General features: G+C 36.1%; 1 protein-coding gene across 1 annotated transcript in view; it reads right to left on the reverse strand.

Moving 5' to 3' along the window:
* The window catches only part of LOC141388660 (xanthine dehydrogenase-like), a 28,349-nt gene extending 12,867 nt beyond the window's left edge, over window positions 1-15,482 (reverse strand). Inside the window, exon 1 of the mRNA XM_073958762.1 lies at window positions 15,037-15,482. Within this exon, the coding sequence (XP_073814863.1) occupies window positions 15,037-15,117 (81 nt within the window). The 5' untranslated portion in view covers window positions 15,118-15,482. The remainder of the gene's footprint in view (window positions 1-15,036) is intronic.
* Between the last annotated feature and the right edge of the window lie 3,500 nt (window positions 15,483-18,982).

The following is an 18,982-nucleotide window of genomic DNA, read 5'->3' on the forward strand; positions in this document are numbered from 1 at the left end:
GAAATGGAACAAAATCCAACATTTCCTTTCCATCACGGATAGTGGAGGTTCCCGGATAATCGATTCACGGATAATCGAGATTTAACTGTATCTTCATTGACGAATTACATTTACAAGAATGTATAAAACATAAATATCAATTAATTACTGTATAGTAACCGCATTGCATTTTGTAAACATTGCCACTTTATTGACAACCATATTTAGCGGTCAATTGTTGTTGCATTACATTTCTATATTTAATCAATCAGAAATTCTGTTATTTATTTTCGCTCGCTATCGTTATCAATTGTACAGACAAGGCGTTGAAAGTTAGCAACAAAACGCACACAACAAAACAAAATGATAACAAACCATGTGTTATGCAACTGCACATTTTTCTTTGCAAAACACACTATGATGGAGCAATAGCATTGAATAAATTATATGCCTGAAAGTTGCACGTAAATATTTTACATAGAAGCAATTTTTCAATATTTTTCTGGAATTTCAATAAAGGACTCTGAGCACGCATATAAAGAAAACCTAAACTAACTTAATTAAATCAATTATCTAGCACTATCCTTAAACTAATTAATGATGGTAATTTACGTGGACACTGACCTCCCCGTGGTGTCACCTGGGGAACTGCCTTTAACACCCGTTAAAGGTAGTGAGCTAACATGTGCCGCGCGTTCACCCATAAGAACGTTAAAAACTTGGGTTTGGGCGTCGGGTTAGTAACCCTCCCCTAGAAAAAACAGCCTACTATGAAAAAACGAAAGAAAAGAAAAACAAACCCCTCTAAAGTTGACGAACCCCGCAAACGTTTTAAGGACCATGATCTGCGAATCTGCACCTGGAATGTTCGCACTCTTTATAGAGAAGGAGCAGTCTTCGCATTGGCAGACGTACTTGAAAAGTACAAGGCCGATATTACTGCCATACAGGAAATACGATGGATTGGGAAAGGCGTCACAACAACACCTAAAGGTGACGCACTGTATTATAGCTGCCATGACGTAAAGCATGAGTTTGGTTGTGGATTTGTAGTTAGTCGGAGACTAAAACATCTGGTATCCAGCTTCACCCCAGTGAATGAAAGACTTGCTGCAATTCGAGTAAAAGCTAAATTCTTCAACATCAGCTTTATTTGCGCTCATGCTCCCACTGAAGAAAAGGACGAACAGACCAAAGATATATTTTACGAGCCCTTAGAAGAAACATATGACCGTTGCCCTGCCCATGACATTAAAATCATTCTAGGCGATTTTAATGCCAAAATTGGAAAGGAGAATATCTTTGGCCCAACAGTCGGGAAATTCAGTCTCCACAGTGAAACATCTGACAATGGTATGAGGCTGATAGACTTTGCAGCTGCAAAAAACATGGTAGTTAGCAGTACCAGATTTAATCATCTCGATATTCATAAGGGCACCTGGCTGTCTCCAGATCAGAAAACAAGAAACCAAATTGATCATGTTGTGATAGATGGAAGACATTCATCGAGCGTGTTGGATGTACGATCGTTCCGAGGCGCAAACATTGATTCGGACCACTACCTTGTTGCAGCAAAGGTACGCACCCGCTTAAACGTAGCAAACAAAGTACGAACAGACATAACACGAAAGTTAGACATCGGTAAGCTGCAATCACAACAGATAGCCACAGCATATTCCACTCAACTAGCCCAATTGCTTAATCAAAGCACTCCTCATCCCGATAACATATCAGCGCAATGGCATTGCATTGCCCACTCCATGCAAACAGCCGCAAAATCCATACTTGGATACCAGAGACCTCCACCAAGGAATCCATGGTATGATGAGGAGTGTCGTGCTGCCACCGAAGAGAAAAATGCGGCATATAAGGCTACTTTACAATCCGTAGCAACGCGTAGCGCACGAGAGAGATACAGGGAGAAAAGGAGAGAGGAGAAACGTCTTTTCCGCAGGAAAAAGAGAGAGATGGAAAAGCGGGAGTGTGAAAAAATCGAGATGTACAGGAGCCAGAATGAAGTCCGAAAATTCTACCAAAGAGTCAAGCATCAAACTGATGGCTTTGGTACAGGCACATCCTCCTGTAGAGACCAGCAAGGTAATTTGGTAACTGATACAGATAGTGTACTCAGGATATGGAAAGAACATTTTTCAAATCTGTTGGTATCCAATAGCAGCGAAGACGACGAAGATACCACAATCCCAATCCCAGAAGATGGTATTGAATGTATACCGCCCAGTCAAGATGAGGTAAATACAGCAATAAATCGGCTGAAGAATAATAAGGCAGCAGGGGCCGATGGCTTACCAGCCGAGCTGTTCAAAACCTGAGGCGACACGCTAATAAGGTGTATTCATCAGCTAGTTAGCACCATCTGGCAGGAAGAACGAGTACCCGACGATTGGAACCTGAGTATCCTGTGCCCCGTCCACAAGAAGGGAGATAAGACTGTATGCTCTAACTATAGGGGCATAAGTCTACTCCCTATTGCCTACAAGATCGTGTCAGGGATATTGTGCGAACGACTAAAGCCTATGGTCAACGAGATAATTGGACCCTACCAATGAGGCTTTAGACCTGGCAAGTCCACCATTGACCATATATTTACCCTGCGGCAAATCCTGGAGAAGACCCAAGAGATGCAGATCGACACCTACCACCTTTTTGTCGATTATAAAGCAGCCTTCGACAGCCCGCTGCGTTCAAAGGTATTCCAAGCCATGTCTGAATTTGGTATTCCCGCAAAGCTCATCCGGCTTTGTAAAATGACTTTAACTGACACGAGGTCCTCAGTTAAAATAGGAAAGAACCTCTCCGAAGAGTTTGGTACCAAAAGAGGTTTCAGACAAGGAGACAGCCTTTCGTGTGACCTCTTCAACATCCTGCTAGAAAAGGTTATACGAGAGGCAAACGTCAAAAGAAGTGGCACAATCTACACCAATAGTCACATGTTACTTGCTTATGCTGATGATATAGACATCATGGGCCGATCAGTAAAAGAAGTAACTGATACCTTTATAAAGTTCGAAGGAGAATCTGCTAAAGTGGGTCTGGCGGTAAACGGTGAGAAGACCAAGTTGATGGTGTCGACGCGCAATGCGTCCATTGAGCTCGGACCGACTGTGGAAGTTGGTTCCTATAATATTGAGGTAGTAAAAGACTTCGTCTACCTCGGCACCTCCGTAAACACAACAAACGACATCAGTTGTGAAATAAAAAGAAGAATTGTATTGGCCAACAGATGCTACTTTGGTTTAAGTAAGCAGTTTAAAAACAAAGCCACATCTCGTCAAACAAAAATAACGCTCTACAAAACACTGATACTACCCGTGCTGATGTATGGCTCCGAAGCCTGGGTACTTGCGCAAGCAGACATGGCAGTGCTTGGTGTGTTTGAGAGAAAAATTCTTCGAAAGATCTTCGGACCAATCTGCGTTGACGGTGAATATCGACGTCGCATGAACCACGAGCTGTATCTGCTATACAACGACATCAATATAGTTAAACGTATCGAGATGCAGCGATTGCGTTGGCTAGGCCATATCATAAGAATGAGCGATGATGAACCCGCTAAAAAGGCGTATGAATACATGCCACATGGCGGTGCACGCAGAATTGGCAGGCCAAGGAATAGATGGCTCAAACAAGTGGATGAAGAGATGAAAAGGCGCGGTATTCCAGAGTGCAAAGCAACAAATAGAGAGGAATGGAGATCTCTTCTTAGTTCGGCCTATAGAACCAATGTTCTGTAATGGGCCAGCTAAGTAAGTAAGTAATTTACGTGATATGATATGACGTTCATCGGTATCTGTACTTTCTGAGGACACACCTGTTCTTAAGCCTTAAATTAATTTTTTTCCATGTGCGTTTTTCCAAACCAACACCTTTCTATCATTCGGTTTTAAACGACACACCAAATTGGGCTAATAATATTTTTTATCATAGAAAATATTTTAAGTAATATGACGCCTTTATTATGTTGCACTATTATTGCACTAAGTATTAAAACTTATCTTACTATATTTCCAAAATTTAATGATATACTTCTTATCGGTGTTTTTAACGATAACACAAGAGAAAATATAGTATTTGTATAGCAACAATTAAAGTATATGTTGAACATTATGAGTTTAAGAACTTTTTTAATGATCCTAACTAATTATTCTAAAATTAAAAAAAAAATAATTATAATAAACCAAGCCGATACAATAACCGGCATCCTAACTGTAGCTAATTATTTAACTCGTTTCAGTTAATTTACTTAATTTTGAATAACAAGCCAATGAACATATGAATTTCGTTAGTCACAAATTTATTGTGCAGTAGCCACTACCACGACTAACCGGACACCTGTTACATAAAATTTCTAGAGTTGGGCAATCTTATTCAATTGAACGATCCGGATCACTGTCATCGTTCAAAAACGAATGAGTAACATCATAAAAACCAACGTGTGAAATTAAGTACATATACACAGTTTTGTCAAAGAAATTACCGGTGTCCACTGAACGAGATAGTGAGTTCAATTGAACGAGATTTCCCAACTCTAAAAATTTCACCTTATGAAATCTAAGTGAAAAGTATAAATAAATGGTTCATATCGACGCCTCCAAACAATAGTATGCTAAGTCGACTTAGCATGTTTTCAAGTTCTTTACATTTTTATATTTAACGTCCTTTAACATAGATTCTGTCAAATTTTGGTAATAATCGGACAATCCGAACAGAAGTTATAAACAAATATTTACTTAGCATAGTACTGAAGGTCAAGGAAATTTCCAAACTTTAAGAGCTTGTCTTGCAAAACTCACTGTTCAGAATTAGCAAACTATTATCTGGAGGTGTCGTACGTCCTTTAACTTACATTCTGTCAAATTTTGGTAATAATCGGACAATCCGAACAGAAGTTATAAACAAATATTTACTTAGCATAGTACTGAAGTTCAAAAAAATGTCCACACTTTGAGAGCTTCTCCTGCAAAACTCACTTTTTAGACTTAGCATACTATTATTTGGAGGTGTCGATATTTTGCATTAAAATACATTTCCTGACCACTTCAAAATTTTTTTGATACCGGGAACCCTAAATGTCAATTTACAGCCATTTTACATTACATTTTTAACGAAAATAAAGATATATTTTATGGGGGTATCGGATGGTAAAGTGATATTTTGGCTATTCCAAACCGAACCTATATCCACGATTTTTGGTGGAGAAGCTGCCTGACCACTTTGAACCCTAAATGCCAAACTACATCCAATTTGTATTGTGACTCCCACAATAGTTTTTGTTAATTACAATAATCTTTGTTGTCATATCCAACAATAGCTTTTGTCTGCTGTACAATATTATTCTCTTTTCTTCGACAATTTTATTCTCTTCTCTCGGTATTCGATGCCGTGGTATAAACAAAAAACAATTTTGGTGAGTTTTGTTTGTATGAGTTCCTCTTCTTATCTTTGTTTTTATACCCTCCACCATAGTATGGAGGGTATATTAAGTTTGTCATTCTGTTTGTAACACATCGAACTAATCATTTGCGGCCCTATAAAGTATATATATTCTTGATCAGGATAAAATTCTAAGACGATCTAGCCATGTCCGTCTGTCCGTCTGTCTGTCCGTCTGTCCGTCTGTTGTAATCACTCTAGCGTCCGCAATAATTGAGATAGAGTGCTGAAATTTTGCACCAGAGGGTCTTTTTTCCATAGGCAGGTCAAGTTCGAAGATGGGCTATATCGGTCCACTTTTTGGTATAGCCCCCATATAACGGTACCTCCGGATTTGAGGTATTTTGACGTTCTTCGCCACATTTGCAGACCGATTTAGCTATAATTTGGCACTTAGGGTTCCTAGTGATCAACAAACTTATATCCCAAAGGATATGGTCATAGGTCCATGTTTTGGTATAGTCCCCATATAACGGTACCTCCCGATTTTCGGTATTTTGAGAATTTTAGCCACAATTTTTAACCGAACTACCTGCAATTTGACATTTGAGGTTCTCAGTGGTCATGAAACATCTCCACGAAACATCGTCAACATAGGTCCATGTTTTGGTATAGCCCCCATATAACGGTACCTCCCGATTTTCGGTATTTTGAGAATTTTAGCTACAATTTTTAACCGAAATAGCCGTAATTTGACATTTGAAGTTCTCAGTGGTCATAAAACATCTCCAACGAAACATTGTCAACATAGGTCCATGTTTTGGTATAGCCCCCATATAACGGTATCTCCCGATTTTCGGTATTTTGAGAATTTTAGCTGCAATTTTTAACCGAACTAGCTGTAATGATCGGTATTTTGAGAATTTTAGCTACAATTTTGTCTATTCAAAAATAATCGTCAATATAGGTCCATGTTTTGGTATATCCCCCATATAACTGTACCTCCCGATTTTCGGGAATTTTCATTTTTCGGTCACGAAATTTCTTCACTAAAATTCGTCAACATAGGTCCATTTTTGAGGGTCTACATTGTTTTGATGAAACTACCCTCAATTTGACTCTTGCAGTTCCCTGCAGCTATAAAACTTTACCGCCAAAAAATTTAAAGATAGGTTGACTCTTTGATATAGCCCCGTAGCTGGTACCTTTCACCTAGCTGAACACATTTTTTTAGATTAGATTAGATAACACTGGGCAACAAAATGGAGGTGAAAGTCTGGGGCAAGGAAAATTACTCTTGGGGAAGAAAGGCCTTGGTGAGTATATTATGAACCCCGAAGGACAGATCCGCCGTGAGTCGAACTTCCGCGTTATGGTGTGATGAAATTTTTGTTAGAGACCCTGTGGGCCATCAAAATTACAAAAAAAAAAAAAAAAAAAAAAAAAATTAATGCTAATTCATGATGGCTTACAGGGTCTCTTGCAAAAACTTCACCATAACGCGGAAGTTCGACTCACGGCGCATCTGTCCTTCGGGGTTTTTAATATACACACACCAAGGGCTTTCATCTCCAAAAGGAATTATCTCTGCCCCAACATTTGTGTTCACAGTGTAATTTAAGCAATAGTGGGAGACAGTAGGAGTCTATCCATTGTCGAAAAGTTGTTCCACCTAAAATTGTAAAAGGACCCTAATTATTCCATTTTAATTAAGACTATTTTATGGTGGAGGGTATAAAAATTTCGGCCCGGCTGAACTTAACGACTTTTTACTTGTTTATCTTTATCTTTGTTTTTTTGTGTATATATACCATGAGATTCTTGTCTTTATTTGTTTCTTTTTTCTCAATATTCTTTGTGTTTTGATAGTTGAGGAGTTGCACCACAATCTAAGAAGTGTTTTTGGTCGTAATTTCCCAGCAAACCAAATGTCGGATGTCCGACACATCAGAATAATTTTGGAAGCAAAATCGTTCAGATTTCGTTCCGATTTCCATACGATTTTTCGTAGGGGAATTCGTTCTGATTTCGGAGAGAATGTCGGAAATAAATTTCCCTTCCAATATACCAATGTTTTTCTTCCGATTTCGGTAAGAATTCGGATCGATATGTCGGATACAAATTTCCCTTCGCACAACAACCACATTTTGTATATATTTAACTCCTTGCTGTTAGATATATACAAAAGGTGGTTGGTTTCATTTTAGTTTGTTGTCGAAAAGCAAAATGGCAGGTTATAAAATTCGCATATACAATTTTTAAATATTTTAAATATAAATAGAACATTGGTGGCGTTTATTTAATTGGGATAGCTGTTACAATTTTGATTTTTCAAAATAGTCTGGCTTAATCCCTTTTGTTGTTTTAATATTTAAAACAACAAGTTTATTAGTGGAGAAGGTTTGGCATTGTTCGCCAAGGGGTAAGGCAAGGAAGACTAGTTTCGATCCACGCCACTGGATCTCATCAGTTCCCTTTGTTTCTTGTTTGTGGATATTCTCCACCGAAGTTATTTTTCAATAACTTCTTCAACAAGAAACTTTTTATACCCAAACATCAATCGTCAGCTCGAAGTATAAACGTAAACAAAGAAAAACATTCAATGAGAAGTTTTTCTTTGGTAACCTAACACAACTCCGACGAAAGTGTTTACGAAACAAAGCAAACCTTCTTCCACTCGTATGTGTCGTTGATTTTTCAACAAATGCACATACCCAAATGCTGTTTGGTAGCTTATATACCAACAACACACAAAACCGTGCCAGTGTTTCTCAAATAGAACATTGGTGGCGTTTATTTAATTGGGATAGCTGTTACAATTTTGATTTTTCAAAATAGTCTGGCTTAATCCCTTTTGTTGTTTTAATATTTAAAACAACAAGTTTATTAGTGGAGAAGGTTTATTAGTGGAGTCTTCCTTGCCTTACCCCTTGGCGAACAATGCCAAACCTTCTCCACTAATAAACTTGTTGTTTTAAATATTAAAACAACAAAAGGGATTAAGCCAGACTATTTTGAAAAATCAAAATTGTAACAGCTATCCCAATTAAATAAACGCCACCAATGTTCTATTTGAGAAACACTGGCACGGTTTTGTGTGTTGTTGGTATATAAGCTACCAAACAGCATTTGGGTATGTGCATTTGTTGAAAAATCAACGACACATACGAGTGGAAGAAGGTTTGCTTTGTTTCGTAAACACTTTCGTCGGAGTTGTGTTAGGTTACCAAAGAAAAACTTCTCATTGAATGTTTTTCTTTGTTTACGTTTATACTTCGAGCTGACGATTGATGTTTGGGTATAAAAAGTTTCTTGTTGAAGAAGTTATTGAAAAATAACTTCGGTGGAGAATATCCACAAACAAGAAACAAAGGGAACTGATGAGATCCAGTGGCGTGGATCGAAACTAGTCTTCCTTGCCTTACCCCTTGGCGAACAATGCCAAACCTTCTCCACTAATAAACTTGTTGTTTTAAATATTAAAACAACAAAAGGGATTAAGCCAGACTATTTTGAAAAATCAAAATTGTAACAGCTATCCCAATTAAATAAACGCCACCAATGTTCTATTTGAGAAACACTGGCACGGTTTTGTGTGTTGTTGGTATATAAGCTACCAAACAGCATTTGGGTATGTGCATTTGTTGAAAAATCAACGACACATACGAGTGGAAGAAGGTTTGCTTTGTTTCGTAAACACTTTCGTCGGAGTTGTGTTAGGTTACCAAAGAAAAACTTCTCATTGAATGTTTTTCTTTGTTTACGTTTATACTTCGAGCTGACGATTGATGTTTGGGTATAAAAAGTTTCTTGTTGAAGAAGTTATTGAAAAATAACTTCGGTGGAGAATATCCACAAACAAGAAACAAAGGGAACTGATGAGATCCAGTGGCGTGGATCGAAACTAGTCTTCCTTGCCTTACCCCTTGGCGAACAATGCCAAACCTTCTCCACTAATAAACTTGTTGTTTTAAATATTAAAACAACAAAAGGGATTAAGCCAGACTATTTTGAAAAATCAAAATTTTAAATATAAATATTTAAATATAAAAGGCAACATCAAACATTTTTCAACGGTGGCAAAATACCCCTGAGTAATGTTGGCGACATTTCCTGAGTATTTCAGCTCTTTAGACACGCCGTTCGGACACGGCGATAAACAGTAGGTCAAATATCATTGAGCTAAATATGAATCGGGGTGCACTCATTGATATGAGAGAAGTCTCCCTTGTCCCGTATTTTGTGGAACAATTATATATATATATATATATATATATATATATATATATATATATATATATATATATATATATATATATATATATATATATATATAACAAAGATCAATTAATAAAAAAGAGCCATCGGAGAAAAATTGTTTCCTTTGATATTCATACGACATTATTCCAAAATCGTTTAGAAATCTTTACGAAGATTCGGAAGGTACCTCCGATTTTCATACGACATTATTTCGAAATCGTTCAGAAATCTGTACGAAAATCCGAAAGAAAAAATTCCCCTTCCGAATTTCCCAAGGATTTTCTTCCGATTTCGTTTCGAATTCTGATCGAAATCTATCCGATTATGCTCCGACATTTCGTTCCGAAATTATGTTAGCCACTTCATACAACTTTCGTTAAGATATCGTTACGATTTCGGATCCGACATCGGACGTAGCCTCCGAATTATGTTCCGATTTCGTTACGATTGGTTTGCTGGGTGTGTTTTCTTTTCATATTTGTTGTGGTTTTATGGTATGCCTTATGTTGGGGTAGGTGCTTGGAGGATGAGCGCAATGGAGTAGTTATGCATGTTTCTTCATTCATTTTTTTGGGTCTTTATACCCTCAGCATTTGTGCTAATGTGCCTCATCGAAATAATGGTTTTAGACAATAAGTATGTTTGGACGAAATGTGTTTCAGAATATTTGGAGTTGATTTAGATATGTCCGTCCGTCTGTCTGGCTGCCTTGCTGGAGCGCACGATAACTATCGAACGGATCAACCGATTCGGTCCAAAATTTGGCTTTCGTAATATTTTGTCCAAACTTAGTTTAAGTTCGAAGATGTCTTATATCTGTCAACTCCTTCCTCCACCACAAAAGTTCGGAAAATTTGTGCGCACGATAACTCTTGAAGGAAGTAACCGATTTGGTCCACACTTTGCACATCGTTAAATTTCTACCAGTCTTAGATGTAGTTCCAATATGGACTCAATCGGCCCACTCCTTCGGGTACCTCCCACACAAAATTTCGAAAAAGTTTTGTTTAGGACGAGTTCACGAATCGCTTTGATTTTTGTTGTACCAACTTGTATTCACTGCCCCCCCCCATATAACGGTATAAGTTTCATCAGGGACAAGTCCATACTTCCTGAGAAAATACCATGAAAGGGCAAAAAAGCCCTATGACACCGTGTGTAGTGGTTGGAGAGCAAGATAACTCTCGAAAGGATCTGGCGATTCGGTTCACAATTTGGTCTTCGTAATATTTTGTGCAACTTAGTTTAAGTTCGAATATAAGCAATATCGATCCACTCCTTCAGGTACCTCCCCCATAAAAGTTCAAGAATGTTCGGAAAAATTGTGCGCACGATAACTCTTGACGGAATTGACCTATTTGGTTCATACTTTACACATCCTAAAATATCCACCAGATATAGATCAGGTTCGAATATGGACTATATTTATCCACTCCTTCGGATACCTCCCACACACAATTTTGGATAACTTCACTTTAAGACCTGCTCTCGAATCACTTTGATTTTTGTTAAAGCAACTTGCATTCGCTGACTTAATTACGGCAGTAAACGTTTTTTCTGGGGCAAGTCCATACTTCTTGAGAAAACAGCCCGAAAGTTGTAAAAAAACCCCTATGGCACCATATGTAGTGGCTGGAGGGCTCGAACCGAATACTGCGTTCGTCCACACTTTGGATATTGTAATATTTATTCGAATATTGGATAGTGCTTATAGGTCCATTCCTTCCGGTACCTCCCCCACAAAAGTTCAAAAACTTTCGCTGAAATGGTACGCGCGATTTCTTATAGACGTAGCAACCGATTTGGTCCAAACATTTGATCTCTATCTATTGTCGAAATTTAAGTTTATGTTCAAATTTGAGCCATATCTGTCCAATCCTTGTGGTACCACCCACACAAATATTCAACATTTTTGTGTGGTTCAAGGATCCTTTGGAAATTTTTACTGAAGGTTTTCCTAGTGGCCCTGTTTACAGCAATATTATGTTATTCGTAGGCTAGTGTGATAAAAAAGCCCTATCTATCGAAATCGCAAATTTTTGAGCTTTAATCCCATCCATACTTCTGTCGCCGCATACGCCCAACATTTTGAAAACCCCCCTAAATACACAAGTTTCTTTTTTTTTGGGAAAAAGAAGTATTTTCATCCACACAGGCTGAGGGTATATCTCTGTCGGCAAAGCCGACTGATACTTTTTTACTTGTTTAGTTAGACCTGGAAAAACCTGGCCAGGTGTAATGTTTGTCAATGTTCATAATATTATAAGTGGCATTTATACAAAACTAGCTGAACCCGGCGCGCTTTGCTGCCCCGACTACGATAAAATATAATGGAATGCCATAATTATATTAACGTTTTTAATATTTTAACGAATAAATATAGGAGATATGAAGGAGTTATATACCTATTCAGGGTTGTTATGGAGCTACTATGGTATTTTTTTAAGTTTCAGGAGGTAACACTCCTTCGAAAGCCTTTCCGCCTATAAGTATTCCTAATGATTTAGATATATCATAATAAAACATAAATCTTAAGAAGTCGTTCAAAGATATGATACCAAGGCTGTTGGTCAATTCCAACTAACTGCTAAGTCTTCAAAATTTCATTGAAAGTGAACATACATAACAAAAACATTAAATCGACCGAAAATATATATGGGTAGCTATATTCCTATATGAACCGCTCTCGATATAATTTGTCATATTTATTTTTAGACCAAATCCCGTCTTACATTCACATTTTGTGCATAAAATACGGAAAATCAGCCGAAAATATATATGGGAGCTATATTCTAATCTGAACCGATTTCGGTATAATTTGTCCCATTTATTTCTAGAACGAATTGCGTCACGCTTTCCAAATTTCAGTGAAATTGGACATATGTAGTGTGTCCAAATCTGAACCGGTCTCGATAGAACTTGGCACATTTATATTTAGAACAAATTCCGTCAGACATCCCAAATTTCAGCGACATTGGACACATATAGCGTGTTTAGAGCATCAAATACAGAAAATCGGCCTAAAATATAGATAGGAGCAATATCCAAATCTGAACCGATTTCGATATGATTTGGCACATTTATGTCTAGACCAAATCCCGTTACGCATTCCAAATTTCACAGAAATTAGACATAAATAGCGAGTTTGGTTCATAAAATACAGGAAATCGGCCGAAAATATATACAGGAGCTATATCCAAATCTGAACCTATTTCGATAAAATTCGGCACATTTATGTCTAGACCAAATTCCGTTACACATTTCAAATTTCAGCGAAATGGGACATATATAGCGTGCTTGGTGCATATAACACAGAAAATCGGCGAAAATATATATGGGAGCTATATTCAAATCTGAACCGATATCTATATAATTTAGCACGTTTATTTCTAGAACAAATTCCGTGAAAAATTCAAAATTTCAGCGTAATTGGGCATTTATAGCGTGTTTGGTGCATAAAATAAGGAAGTCGGCCGAAAATATATGTGTATGGGAGCTATATCCAAATCTGAACCGATTTTGATATAAATTGGCACTTTTATTTCCAGACCAAATTCCGTCATACATTCCAAATTTCATCGAAATTGGACATAAATAGCATGTTTGGTACATAAAATAAGGAAATCGGCCGAAAATATATGTATGTGGGAGCTATATCCAAATCTGAACCGATTTGAATTTAATTTGGTAAATTTATTTCTACATCAAATTCCGTCTCACATACAAAATTTGGAGATTGTATCTGTAATACTTCTAAAGATATTTGAATACAAAATCTAAATTTTTTGGAGGTACATCCGGTTTTGATGCTATATCTCCAGATCAACGCGAAATTTCAAAAAATGATATAGCCTATTTTCATTTCAAGCCATGTAGCAATGTACCCTAAACATTTCAGTAAGATCTGTTCAGCGGTTTTCGAGTCTATAAGGCACAAACAAACAAACAGACAAACAAATTTCAATTTTATATATATAGATTTATGTGGAAAGTGTATATGAGAATTATATACGATCAAAACAAAAATTTCAGTAACAGGTTTTCTGGGCTGACAATAATTTTTGTAAAAAGTGTAATAAATACAGTAGCGGTGTGCGGATAAATGGTTTTTATGGTCTCAGGAATATGAACATATCATTCACTCAAATCGACACGATATTAAAGACCCTAGTTTAGAGGACAGGAATCTGAAGCGTTCACCCATATTTATGAAAACATGTTGCTATATCTGACTTTTATGTATCCAGGATCAATCATTGTAGTCTCTAGATTTCAAACAGAAAGTTAAATAGAGGCCTATTTTATGTCAAAATTACACGGTACCATGGGTTTAATGGGGGGAAATATAAACGGATTTTTGTTAGGAGGCTCGAAAAATTTGGGTTATTTTAGTAATATTTATTTATTCCCTAATGAAACGTTGGGAGGGCCTAATATTTTCTGGATTTTAATTCACCACTAAATACTTAAAAAAGTTACATTTATATGTTATACGTATAAAATCTCTATGTCGGTGTAATAATGCAATCAAAAAATTTTAAGATTTGGCAACTTTATTCTGACGCTCCCTGTATTTCTGAGTTAGCAATTTCTATTTTCATCGACTTCTACTTTATCTTGTGTCAAATTTCTGCATTGATATCTTCAAAACTCAACGAGTTACAGCTCATTTACTGGGAGTTTGGCATAAATAAACAACAAAGTTTTTTGGGTTTATGAAGCACTAAAAAAACACTTCAAATCATGCTTGGTCTTGCACAGAAACTTAGCACTTATATCTGGCTAGGCCTTTGCAAAAAGTGGCCCAAATATTTATTTTATATGTTTGTATAATTTTTTTAAGTGCGGAAGTCAAATTTTATTTTGTTCACAAAAAACGTCATTAGAATGCAAAACTTGAAAACTAAATTCCCACTACCAAAATTCAAACACGATTTTTGTTGATTTCAATATAATGGTCACTATATATGTTAATTGCATTTTTAGTAGTGCGCAGTATTATTTGACGCTCCACTTTTTGGAACAATAAACCCGTATTTCACTATTCCAAATATTGTTGATTCGAATCTCCCAGTTTGATATATGTAGTAGTAAGTTTTAATACATTTTATTTAGTTTTTTATATTTTAGTTTTATATTTTATAGTTTTAATACATTTTAAGCGGGATAACATTTGATGCACTGCGTGTTTAGATATTCATTCATATACGTTTAAGTAGCTGCCACATTTAAATTCAAATTGTATGCCTTTTTCACAAATTCTTTCCAAAGCACACGTGGAACTTCTGTTTACCCAGTTACATACTAGCATACATATAGATGTTTCATTTTTTCGCACATTTAATTAATGAAAAAAATCCAATTTGTAAATAACTTTAACAAATACGTCACTTGCATAGTACACACCTTCTTTCCATTGACAAAAAATACCAACGTTGAAGAGAAGTTTGGCATTTCCATCGAAGCTACACTAATTTCTGTGGTCATTCTATTGTGGTTTAGTGATTTTCGGTTGATTGGTTGGCGCACACGTCCACGTTAAAAACCGGATTTTGAATAGTAGGTTCTTTTTTTTCTGTTGTTGTTGTTTTTTATTATTATTTATTATTTGAGATTTAACAAAGCAAAATGATCTGCATTAGTAGCCAGTTGTTGTTGCTCTGAATTGAGGATGATGTCGTTCGTTTTGTTGAATGTATGTTTTCTTGTTGTTGGTAGTTATCACACGTCTTTTTACAATTCGAAAATTATAGAATATTGGACCAAACTGCGAACAACACCACGTCCTATCCGTTCAATGTGTAAGCGGCAACTGAACAAAAAACACTCAAGAGCAATGTTTAAATCACATTGAGTGTGTTTTCCTAATCGCGAAATCAAATTAGCTTTGTGATAATAAACCGGGTCTAGCGTTGCCGGTTTGTGTTTTTTTTCGATGGGACATTTTAGTTAAAATTTTAGTCGGTTTTAGTCTATATTTAGTAGAAGGGGTATGTTTGTAAAATACCTCAAATGAATTGTGTAGCAGAGCTGTATTTTTATACCCTCCACCACAGTAATAATATACCCTAATTTTGCTTTTCCGTTTGTAACGCACTGAAATAATTATTTGGAACCTTACAATATATATATTTATGTATTCTTGATCAGGATAAAATTCTGAGCCGATATAGCCATTTCCATTTATTGTAATCACTCTAGCGTCAGCACTAATTGAGCTAGAACGCTATATTTTTGCATCCGATTGTCTTTTATCCATTGGCATGTCAAGTTCGAAGATGGGCCCGTTTTTGATATAGTCCCCATATAACGGTACATCCCGATTATCGGTATTTTCAGGACTTTAGCTACATTTTTGACCGAACTAGCTATAATTTAACATTTGAGGTTCCAAGTGGTCACAAAACATCTCCACCAAAAATTGTCAACTAGAGATTGTATTTACCGGGTATTTATTTGGGTATTTACTGTATTGAATCGCCAATACAACATCTTACACCCAACTCTTGGGTATAGGTTGTGAAATTGTTTCAAAATGGACAGTTTTACAATACTTTAAACAAGTGGGTAAATACTTGGGTAAATACCCGAGTATTTGCCCAAATGTTGGGTAAAAACTCTGTAACTGCCGAACCACTTGACGTAGGCCGACAAAAATTGGCTGAAATCTTATTTATATCAATGGAACATCTGGTATTGAAAATGGGGTTTCTAGACCCATATTTTGATATAGCTCCCATATAACCGTACCTCCCGATTTAAGGTATTTTTTACCTATTAGCCACATTTTACAATAATATTGGCTGAAAATTGTTTTCTAATAGCCCCCATTTAAGAATGATTCCTAGAATCTTCATATGTTCTAAAAAGTTGTTTATTGAAATCTTAGGTACATTTTTGTGGTTGATGGTATCCTTAATTTTTGGGCGGTTGCATATCTTTGGAACAGAGTCAGAGAAAAAAGTATAAAAATTGGATATTTTCAAAAGATTTTTGCTATTTTTACCATTAAGAACCGTTCATAGACATTTCGTATGTTCCAGAAAGTTGTTTATTGATGCCTTTGCTACATTAATATGGTTGATTGTTTTCTTGAATTTTGAACGGTTTAGTATCTATGGAGCAGAAGCCGAGAAAAGAGGATAAAAATTTAAATTGTTTTCCTATTTTGACCATTAAGATCCGTTTCTACAGAGTTCGTATATTCTAGATGTTTATTGAGATCTGAGGAACATTTTTGTAGTTGGTTGTTTACTTCAAATTTGATCGGTTTGATAGCTGTATAACAAAACTTGAGAAAAATTTTTAAAAGAAATTTGACTATAGCGATTTTGACCTCGCAGATGAAGTTTGATGAATTATATGTTTTCACAATTTTTGTTCTTTAAGACAAGAGATACAACTTTGCCTCTGAGAATAATTCAAATTTCCTAACGGTTTGGAAGATATAGTCCTGACTAATTGACCCTTTTTACATCAAAGCCTCAAACCTTTGTAGGCCTATAACCGCGAAAGTTGATGAGATACGAAAAAACGGCGAGACACGTGTCTTCTCGTTTTGGTCTTCTATCACGCTGCGGTGTCAGAATATGGTTAATAATTTTCGTGTTGCACAGTGTATAAGAAAGTTTTGAGCCAAATTTTGTCAGCCTACGTCAAGTGATTCGGCAAATAAAGAGTTTTTACCCAATATTTGGGTAAATACTCGAAATCGGGGTACCCTTATATGGGGGCTATAAGAAAACGTGGACCTACGTTGAAAAAATTTTGCAAAGATATTTTTTACTCATTGAGGACTCAGTGTGCCAAATTACAGTCAATTTGGTTGTAAAATGTGGCTAATAGGTGAAAAATACCTTAAATCGGAAGGTACGGTTATATGCTGGCTATATCAAAACATGGACCCAGAGACCCCATTTTCAATACCAGATGTTCACTTGACATAAGTAAGATTTGAGCCAAATTTCGTCAGGCTACGTCAAGGGGTTCGGCAGTTAAAGAGTTTTTACCCAACATTTGGGTAAATATCCGGGTATTTACCCAAGTATTTACCCACTTGTTTAAAGTATTGTAAAACTATCCATTTTGAAACGATTTCATAACCTAAACCCAGAAGTAGGGTGTAAGATGTTGTATTGGCGATTCAATATAGTAAATACCCAAATAAATACACACAAATGGGTATTTTCCCGGTATTTACCCAATTTACCGTGTATTTACCCATTGGGTATTTACCCACTGTCCATCTCTATTGTCAACATAGGTCCATGTTGGTATAGTCCCCATATAAAGGTACCTCCCGAGTATACTTTATTTTTACTCGTTCGATTTTACTCGCGAATGGAACATATTTGCGAGCGCGAGTACTTGAGAAGTACGAGTTTTGGAAGAAACTACGAGTAGGAGTGCTAATGCTCGACATAGAGTAAAAGTTTACTCTAAGAGTAAAATCGAGTAAGAGAAATTTATTTATTTTGTATTATATTTCGAGAATTTTCACTCCCACCATATACAAATTATGAAATGGACAATGCAAGCTTTCATTTTCTCATCCTAACAGATGTCGCACAAAATGTTTTTGCCCGTTCAGCTGGTTCAGCTTTTATTTTTGTGTGGTCAAGTCACTCGACTTCAAAACAAATACATAATGTAGTTTTCTAACAAATGAATAGGTATTTTGTATAGTTTTTTTGCATCATCGTAGTTTTTTGCATCATCGTATTTTACATGAAAACACAAACACATTTTTCGCCGAACAAATGTTTGCAATTTTGTTAGCTTTATTGGGCATTTAATGTTTGAGTGACTTCAGTAAAATCACTCAAACAATAAAAATACATCTTACGACCTCTGTTGTAAAACTTTCTTCGAACACACATGCGGAAAGAAACTACAAATTAACAACCAAAGACCAAAGAATGTATAGACGAAAAAAAAACTGATGTTATTATAAGCGGTTTTGTGATTCAAACCAAATAAATCAATATATTTCAAAGGCGACATTTGGAGGGAAATTGCAAGAATTTGTTGCATATTTTATATGAGGATGTAGATCCGGCCAAATACTATCCACATATACGGGAATATAACGAATTAGAAATACAAAGTTATTGTATTTTTAGAAATGAGTCTAAGGTTGATATTCTCAATCTGAACGCACTTGGTGAGAGCATTTCTTTGTTTACTCTTTCATTAATCTATGAATATTAATGAATTAAACAATGTTTTAAATGGAAATAGTGAACACTGAAAATGAATTATTTTTATACCCTCAGCATCAGGATATATACACTTTGATAATGGTTTTAGACCCCAAGTATGTTTGGACGAAATCTATTTCATACAATTTGAA

The sequence above is a fragment of the Musca autumnalis genome, unplaced genomic scaffold (assembly GCF_047663935.1).
Source record: "Musca autumnalis isolate F117 unplaced genomic scaffold, ASM4766393v1 scaffold_1, whole genome shotgun sequence".
Classification (NCBI taxonomy): Eukaryota; Metazoa; Arthropoda; class Insecta; order Diptera; family Muscidae; genus Musca; species Musca autumnalis.